We start from the raw sequence: 10,017 nt of genomic DNA on the forward strand, positions 1-10,017 counted from the left end.
ATACCTGGCTCTGCACAACGATGTGTATCACTCAGGCAAACCACGGTGTTCAGTCCCGAAATAATAATACACTAAACAAAACACACACAACCACAACACGATCACAAGTCCAGAGTGAGTGCTCTTAGTGAAAGTGGTGAGTTACAGGTTTATTCGTGTACAATGGCGAAGTGTAGTCCGGGTTTAATTACTGGCGGTTTAGCTACAGCTCCCAGAGGTTAGCCTTCTATAATGACAAGCACAGACAGTTAGCAACAAACAAGACACTTAACACTCATGATATGCTTATCACAGTCCTTTTCCTTTGTCGGTCATTCTCATAACACATCAAAGAACCAGATTACATCGTCACATCCCCAATTATACCCTTAGTCACGCCCCCTGCGATAGCTAGAGTCACAGCTCCTCCAATCCATGACTGACACATCTGTACCGCTTTAGGACGATGATGTTGGGCATTGTGACTCCGCCCCTTTCCTGGCTGGCTGGCTTCCGACTGACCCTGGAATTAACTGCCAGACCAACCAGTATGAGGCACTCTGTTCCTGTTATACAGTGTTGACTAGGATTCATTCGCTCTCTGTCACAAGGTGACATGCTGAAGGTGTGTTGCAGGGCAACTGTTTTGCAAGGAGGTAATCATTAAGTTTGTATTTTATTTGTTTTATTAGTATTTGTCCAAGTCAGCCATAAAAATGTGCGGCTGTGCTAAAATCTATCATTCATTTTAGTCTTTACTATTTTGACCTATCTGACCATCAGCTGTCCTGTCCTAAGATCTTTCATTGGTTCCTAAGACACCTCCTGATTTTGGGGGTGAAGGCCAACACAAGGTCATACAATGTTGTCAATGTTACAGATATAGTACTTGCTGTGGTTTGAAACAAGAAGTAACCACTCTCTCACACTGTGTATGGACGGAGGTCTGTCACGAATGCTGTGATTACTGGCAAATCAGCAGTTTACAGAAAACAGGAAGCATGACAGAAATGGAAGATTTGGACTTTGTTGAAACAATAAGGACATACACAATTGTTAATACTAAAATCCATAACTAAAAACAAATACTGTATTTACACAGCTAGCTAAATAAACTTTCCCTGCTTAGATACAATGGTGTTTCATAGGGAACATAGCACTGTATTCAAGGTAACTGTGTGTAACTTTATTCTTTACAATGATTCTGACATGTACTCCAGTTTATAAATCTATGGGGATTTCCACTTAATTCCTGTACAGGGCAAATAAAATTGAGGATGTGTAATGATATTCAAGTGCTTCTGCGTCATTAAATAATTTAAAAGGAACCATCTTCTGTAATTTCCTCATTAAGATGCTCATGAACGTGACCAAGAAATAGTAAACATAGCAAGTGTTCCTTCTTTGCTTCTAAAATCATATATTTACATATTTGTTTGAGTTGACGAATGAACAGACAAGTAACCAATTTTAGACGCTTAATTTAGCAACGCAACAGCTGGGTTTATCTTTTATACCAATTATGCTGTCATTCTTCTTTTATTACTATTGGAATAAATTGTAGTTTCATGAACAAACTCATTTAAAAAAATCAGAAATGATTCTCTTTAGCGCCCTAGTTAACTTTGCAAGTTGGGTCAGTTACCTCTACCTTCGACCTTTCACGTATCTATAGTAAAGGGATGCTAGATTAGCTGCTGCATTTCTAGATGCACCTGGTTTTAGCTTACTAACCTAATGGTATAACTATGGTGTGTGTCCTATTTAAAATAATATAATATAATAGTAATATAAATGATTTCCAATGGATTGGCTTGATATTAGAATACGGGGTAAAGTCTGTCTCAAGAGAAAACGATCGAAATTATGTTCATATATATATTTTTTTATTTTTTATTACGTCTCAATCCTAAAATTCCAGGTGACGCTAAACTTTTGGCCATAGCTGTTGGAGGTATTTCCAAGCAGTGCACAAGGGTACACAGATTGTCTGAATGGAACTCCCCAAACATGTGTTGCACCTTTAGTCATCATGTAATCATATTGCCTTATACAGAAACAGAAATATTTAGAATGCAATTGAATGAGAAATGACCCCTTTTAAATAATCTTTCCTAGACCATATATCCATGGGAAGCTATGGATCTCATGTGGAACAGATATATTTGTGAATAATGCACAATAAGATAATTTTCCCCACCCTTCAAACCCTTAATATGATACTTGAAAACCAAGAGTTGGGAAACACATGTCAAGGGAGATCGGAAGTGACTGCACTTAGCTGGAAAAAATGGTAAAGTCACAAGCACTACTGTACTGGCTCACTGGTTTGTGAGAAATTCAGAATGGAAAGCATAAGCTTGCAGAAAAGGGGATTGTTAAAATAAAGTATGTTTTTTTTTTTTTAACTTACACACATTCTACTTATAGCCTCAGAAACTCAAAGAAAATATATTTACACGTGCTAGAGACTCTGGTTGAATAATAGTACATTTAATGAGAAAGCCATTATCCACAAACTAGGTTCCAGAAACAACGTATTCACTTTATGTTTGGTTCTTTTTAATTACTTCAGATTAGATTAAATTATTAACAACAAATATACTGTCATTATGATTTTACAGGCAGATTAATTTACTGTAAAAAAAATCTTCAGGAAACTCCCTAACACTACCATATTAAACATGACTGTATACACCTAATGCCCAACCACAGGCATCTTTTGAAACAGGGAGTTAACATTTTTGTCTAAAAAGAATACATTCTGCCACCCACTTGCTGATAGACATCACGCACGCTGAGTTTCTCTTTTGTGCAGGTATTTATCTTTTTCCTGTCTGTCTCTTCAAATTTCAAATACTATATACATTCCTATCACACTTACCTCCTCTCTGTTTTGCTTATCAGATGTATGTATGTATGTATTTATTTATTTATTTATTCATTCTATGATATGCTACATATTTAGTATGATTGTTATTTGCATTAGTCATTTTCTACTGCTTGCCTGTTCTGCATATACAGAACTAGGCCTTCTGTATGTCTTTGGAAGATGTGTTCAACAAAATCTCCTTTTCCTACCACAGATTTACACCATACCATTTAAACAGTAACAGACTGGTGTATTGGATAACAGTGCTTTATAGATCATTGTATTTATTTGAAATTAATACTAAATGTGTTTCAATTTTGTTACATACTGTGACTGGGCAGAAGCCCTGCACATGTAAATAGTGTTTATGATTTATTGTGTTGGCCTAGTTTGTACTTATTTTCCTTCATTCCCATATTCTGCAGTGTAAATGTGTGTGTGTTGACTGGACCCAGTAAAGGTTTACATCTGGTCTTGATGTGTAACACTTAATTTCCATGTGAGAATGTGGTGGGAATTGAAAGAAACTGTGGACCTTGATTGGTTGTCCAAGTAAATAATTACTTTTTACTAAATATGTTTTAATGATGCTGGGGCTTAAGAAAGAGTGTCAGTGGGTTGCTGCCTAAAACATCTAAAAGCAGTGTTTTATATTGTTATAATTTGTTTAAAAAATCATTTGTTTTCATGTATTTTTGTAAATAAATCTTGCATGCCTACGTGGAGTGTCGACCATAACCTCCAGCCTCTCTTCTATATATCAGCAGATACTCGAGCACCTATTACACATATATTTTGAATAGGGATGTACTTAAGGTTTCAGAAACCACAGTTAGCACTAATCTTGGACTACCTAATGTTACCTTGGGAAAGGTAGTCTGGCATTAGGGCTAACCAGGCTCTGTGAAACAACCTCTTATAGTTTGCAGCATGCAGCAATGTCACAGGGTAATGTTAAATTGTTTGTTGGTTATGTACAGAATGCAATTCCCTAATCAATCACAAATCAGTATAATGAAGCACAGTCACCTACAACAACCTGTTTTGTGAATTGATTTTGTATTGTAAGAAAAAGCCCTTTCATTAGTGTGCAAACAATTCAAGTGGCAATAGTCTATTATAGTAATAACAAACATAGTGTATTATGGTACTCCTCGTCTCTCCTTAATCAAACATTTATGATTTATTTCCCAGCTACAATATGAAGTTTGTTGTGGTCGTCATATATGTACTAATTACAGGTAAGATCATTTTACCAATTTTATGAAACACTGCAAAACGAAATGTTTAAGAAGTAAACTGAAAATGTATGCAACAGATTTGAAACACATATTATAATTTATTTAAATTGTTTGAAAATGCAAAAACAAATACTGTACTAGCAAGTACAAAATCATTTTTTTGTTTCTGAATAATAGATTAAATGGATATAATTTACAGCATATTTAATGTCTCTTAATTATACTAATTACTATGTAATAATCAGGTAATTACTGTATAGATAGTGGGTAATTATATATATATTGTGTAGTTGCAATGTTACTAAATGTTTAATTACAAAATGAAAATAAATATTAGGTACAGGTAGTTGCTAAAGACTTGATAAAGATTACAATGTAATTCCACACATGGCAATGTATTTGCAATGTAAGTATCCATATAAGCACAGTGTAATTAAAGATCAAGCATTTGCAGATAATATTCAGTGATAGAGTGTTGCAACACATTGTACCGTGCTGACATCCTCCCAGTGAGTTCTCCCATTATACCTCCGCTTTTTAAACACTTCAATTAGATGGTTAAAGTAATTGAATCATCCACCAATTCAACATGCTGGACAGTTATTAGTTTGCATAAATTATGCATAAATATTTTCTTTTTGTTTGATTTTTTTTTTATTCACAGGTGTTTCAGAAAGTATATTTACAAAGTCTTCAATCAGAGGTTATTTATATGTTTTAGTTTAATTGGATTATTTTGACTGCACTTAAGAGTAGTAGTGTATTGTACAATAAATTACATTGTTTGCTTTTCTTAACCTAATACATACTGTCATAATATGGTAACATATCAACTTTCATTCATCAACTGTGGTGGATGAATTCGAAGTACTGCGGACATGAAACAATCAACCTTCAATGCCTTCATTGTGTCCTATTTCTGGAACTGCTTGTAATGATTTCAGTGAATTTTAGCATATGAAAATGTTTTTAAGGCTTGGCTTGAATACAGCAGTTATTAATATGGTTAATGTTATATCACCACCTAGTGGCCATACATGTTTTAATGTGAAGGTAATTCTCCCCCATTTACTGTTGTATATTCTCCTAACATGGGACCAATTTTAAAAGGGGTGTAAGTGCAAAGGAGAGGATAAAACAACATATATAAAACAAGCAAAAAACATCTCGGTAGGAACAGTTCAAATATTGTTTGGGTTGTTTCTTGCTAGTTTACTATTAATAATTTTATTCCTATATGAAAAACGACTTTTACACTTGTTTAAAATATGGCCCTTGAGGTTTCTTAAATAATAACCCCACATTAACTGGCTGGCTATTTCAGCCTTGGTGTGTTTGTTCGGTCTTTGTTGTTTGCCACGGCATTGGCCTTTTGTGTTTAATCTAAAACCCTGAGCGCTGGTTTAGGTTATGCTTTGCTGTAATGATGTTTCAGTTTTATTAAATCAGCCTCCATGACGCTGTGCTGTTGACTTGCACAGAGATGGAACTTAGAGAGACAGGGCAGAGGGTTGTATGTTGCTGGCGCTAGTCTGTCAGGAAGAAAATCAGGAAGTCCCATTACAGTAATAATTATATGCTTACCTTCTGTAACACATAGCTCACAATTCTGTCCTGTAATTTGCAGTAGTGATCAGAACAGCGAATTACAATTGTTTCTTATTATATTGATCTAACCATAATAATATGAATAGTACAATTAGTGTGTTCGGACAACCAGAACTTACTCGAGCTTATCTCCTGGTCTGTAATGTCATTGGAACCTGTGTCGATGTGACCATAAACACACAGTTCACAGTCTGGTGTTACTTATTCAAAATACCGCATCTGGGTGCATTGTTTGAATGCTTGGGTCAAACATAACAGAACTTAAAACTGATTTATTGATGGTCAATTCTTAGCTATGCTTTCATTCAATGTGGTTTATTAATGAATCTGAACTGGCTTCGAAATAGTACAAGACTAACCGTAAAAGTTTTTGAACTGCACAATGCCAGACTTCTAATCTCTTGTTGATTTCTTTCAACAGCAAGGAACATTCTGTCAGACACGTTGCACCTGCAAGCGAGTGTCCGAGGGGAGGCAGAGCTACCGTGCACGCTCCCCAATCAACAAAATGTTTCAAGTGAAGACTACGTGATGTATATACAAAAAATGAACTCTGTGGTGTTTGAACTGTATAAAGGGAAAGAGAAATCAGAGCATCAAGACAAACAGTTTACCAACCGTACCTGGCTGGATGCAGCAGGAGGATCTGTCTGGCTCAAAGATATCAGGACAGCAGATGAAGGAGTGTACGATTGCTTCATTCTAAGATCAGGACCTGTTCTGAGCTCACAAATTGAGTTAAGTGTTGTTGGTAAGTTACTGGTTGATCATATACCAGTTCACTTCAATGTTCTATTCTGATTACTCTTTTTAGACCGGGTACACAACAATGGTAAGGAATAGTGCATGTGGGCCTCTGTCATGCATTGTTGTTAAATTGGTTATAGGATGATTTTCAAAATATATAGCATACAGTTTAACAAATATAAGTTATGTACAGGTTGCTATAAACGAGGAGCAAGGATCTTATTCTATATAGTATACTTTGGTGTTTTAGATGAGGTGCATGTTATACAAAGGTGCCGATTCTGTAAGGGGGTTCAACTGTAGGCAGTTCAGTCATGCATGTTATACACAGGGTGCATGTTATATTAGAAAAGTATGATCAATCCTATTTTAAACGATTTCAATTTAGAAATATTAGCTTGACTGCAGTTAGATCAATTTTAGACCCCAGTATGAAACAATACATGTTGAAGGCAAGTGCATACTTTATCGTATGTATGTATGTATGTATATATGTAGTAATTGATTGATTTTTCTTTCCAGCTGACTTCAGTGTTCCAGTTATATCTCTGTCACCCACGGGCCCTGTTAACTATGGAGATGTAGTGAACTTAACCTGCACATCCAACAACGGTTATCCAAATGCATCGTTACATTGGATTGTGAATATCGAAAACCTCATTGTGCAAGATGATTATTTCAGTGTTACATCTGATTGGATCCAAGACCCTGAAACAAAACTGTTCAATCTTACCAGTGTTTTAAATATCAACGTCACAACCGATGTAATGATACTCTGTTCTCTATACAACAGCACTCTGAACAGCAGTTTAATATCTTTAGAATTAAGTAAGTGGCATTTTTTAATTGTACATATTTTATATAGTAGGGGTACATTTTATGTTAGTCTTTATATTTGAATAAAGGCTAAACAACTGGTCTTGATATTTGTTATTAGCAAAACACATGGGTAATACAACTTGTTTACTAAACATCTGGGGTTAGTTTGCACAAAGTGGGTCAAGCCAAAATCCAAAATATGGTTCAACATTGATAGTATGCAGGACCTCTGACCTGATAAGGCTGGTTTGGGTCTGTAGGGTTAGGATTTGGGTCTGTAGGGTTAGGGTTTTGCTTAGGGTTGCGAGTAAAGGCTGGTTCACACTGGGCATACGATTCAGACGGATGCTACGAACGCACAACCTTGTGTTCAAATCGTAGACGCTGCGGACAAGTTGGTAGATTTCAGCTTCTCAGCGTCAAGTTGGTGACGTCACTCGCGTTCAACCAATCACATGCCTTTCTCTTTCCTTTAGAATTTTACAAGTAAAATACAATTTACCGTTTATTATTTTAAATACATTATACTTGTATAGATGTAGCTGAAATGTTTAAATAACTAATAAGTAAGAATGTACGGTACCATAAATAAACAGATAAATAATCAGAATGAAAACTAACACAGGAATTGAAATCGTGTTTGATGTGTGTCTCTCAGCAGCCTACGTACAGTGTTTACTGAAAGCGGGATGGTTAAATTGAGCGGGTCAGCTCAACAAAGTCTGAGCAAATATCCGTGATTTTACCATGAAACTGAATGGTGCCATTTGCTATCAATCAGACAATAATTATTTATTATTTTTTTTTGCATCAGCTGTTTATAAAAAAAAGAGGCGCTGCGGTTATACAATGTACAAGTTAAATGCGGCTGTGTGCACGACTCACCGAACCTCCAGAACAGCGTTGTCTTTTTTTAAACCAATCACAATGAACTAACGCAGGGAGAAGATCGCTCAGTGTGAACTACAGCCTGCATCCGTTCGTAGCGTCCGTCTGAATCATATGCCCAGTCTGAAACAGCCTAGGATGTAGGGTTTTGAGTTAGGGTTACGGTATGTGTAAGGATTGGTCCAAAAAACATCACAAAAAGGCAGATCTTGACTTTGACCAAATACATAGTAAACAAAACATACTGTTAATTCTAATTCTAATAGGACGTTGTACTGCATACTAATCTCGCTGTTCTCTTTGTCAAGGGGATATTGAACACACTTCCTCTCATGTTTTCGGAGTTGTTGCAGTGATGACTGTGATTGTGCTTGTTATTGTGGTGGTGCTCATAAAGACGAAATGTCCATAGAAAGGTAATTTTATTAAACTCGACCAACATGCATATACAAATGAGAAGGGTTTTCATGGCAAACCAACAGCAACTTACCAAACCAAACCCCCAAATGCAACCAGTCACACTCTAAAGGGGTAGTTTATGGTGATCTTTAATAAATCTGGCATAAATCACACACCACGGGTATTAGCATCAGCCAAAATGAACAGTATTAAGAATTATTAGCTTTGTGTCCATTACACAGATTGTGATATTTTAGATTAATTGTGTTCACTTGTGTTTCAGCAGTTGTTTAATTTATGAAGAATAATGGCATGTTTTTAATACATCAGATTTTTTTTGAAGATGCTGTTCTTTAAAGAAAAGAAATATAATATAATTAAAACTTACAGTAATGTGAAAACATTGTGTCTTTCAGGAGTGAAAAGAAATGAAGATTGTGACTGTTTGCCTTATTACTGGGTATCAAGTCCCTGCACAACAAGAGGATTAAATGCATCAGAACTAGATGGCATGAATAAAACACAGGATCATTCAGAAAGTTCGAGGGGACTACGGATAGATGTTTGTATTGAGCATTCAAACACTGGGGACATTTCCAAAAGCTACTTTAAGCTAAGCAGCGTTGTGAGCTTATCGTAAGAACAATGTGTACAAACTACAGTGTTTTCCTCTTCATGTTTCCAAATGTAACTGACCATCAGGAGAACATGCAATATGTGCTTTACAAAGAATAGCTGCTTTGAATCGTCAGCAACACTGCACTTTAATAGATGAGACTTCACCTACCCAGGAGACAAGGGATACCTGGAAAACAAATATTTCTTAATATAACTAAAGCAACTACACCACACTGAATAGAATAACCAGAAAAGCACTACTGAAAATGCTACGGTGCTTAAGATCAATTTAACTGTCAAAGTACTGTAAATCCTGTAAAGCAGTTTTAGTGCTACCAGTATCTTTTTACTTGCAAGTGTACATTTTTGTAATATTATGTCTATATAGCTTTAATATATTGTTCTGCTTTTTATTTATTTAAAACCCAAAGTGATATTTTTAAGATTTTAATATATCTTGTGTGAAGCATTGCCCACTGTGAAGTAGCAATTAACCCCCAAGTAATATTTGACAGCAACGCTGTAGCATCCCACAGTGAAAGCGCATGATGAAGGGCACAGGCCTTAGAATGGTATACTGTTGCTAGCTGTCAGTTTAATTCTTTCTGGTGCATATCTGTGAACTGATCAAAGGTTTTATTATAATTGAGCTTTTCCATGTCTCTTAACCTGTTTGTGTCATTGTCTAGGTTTGTGTAATGTTTTTATTATTATTATTTTCAAGTGATTTTGAAACCTTGTATAACCAAACTAACACTTTTAAGCCCTTTTGTGTTGGGGGTTTTGATGTGAAAAATCATATTGTGCCATCTACCAAATACCAGTATTAGTAAACACAAGCCATCC

At 35.7% G+C, this 10,017-nt stretch overlaps 1 protein-coding gene across 1 annotated transcript; it reads left to right on the plus strand.

Annotated features, from left to right (window-relative positions):
* The first annotated feature begins 4,053 nt into the window (after window positions 1-4,053).
* LOC117405133 (T-lymphocyte activation antigen CD86-like) lies at window positions 4,054-9,040 on the plus strand. Its single transcript, XM_034007948.3, has 5 exons — window positions 4,054-4,092; window positions 6,122-6,451; window positions 6,970-7,275; window positions 8,463-8,570; window positions 8,970-9,040. Exons 2-4 carry the CDS (start codon window positions 6,232-6,234, stop codon window positions 8,564-8,566), a joined length of 630 nt encoding a protein of 209 aa, XP_033863839.2. The 5' UTR covers window positions 4,054-4,092; window positions 6,122-6,231; the 3' UTR covers window positions 8,567-8,570; window positions 8,970-9,040.
* Window positions 9,041-10,017: the final 977 nt, after the last annotated feature.

This window comes from Acipenser ruthenus, chromosome 9 (assembly GCF_902713425.1).
Source record: "Acipenser ruthenus chromosome 9, fAciRut3.2 maternal haplotype, whole genome shotgun sequence".
NCBI lineage: Eukaryota > Metazoa > Chordata > Actinopteri > Acipenseriformes > Acipenseridae > Acipenser > Acipenser ruthenus.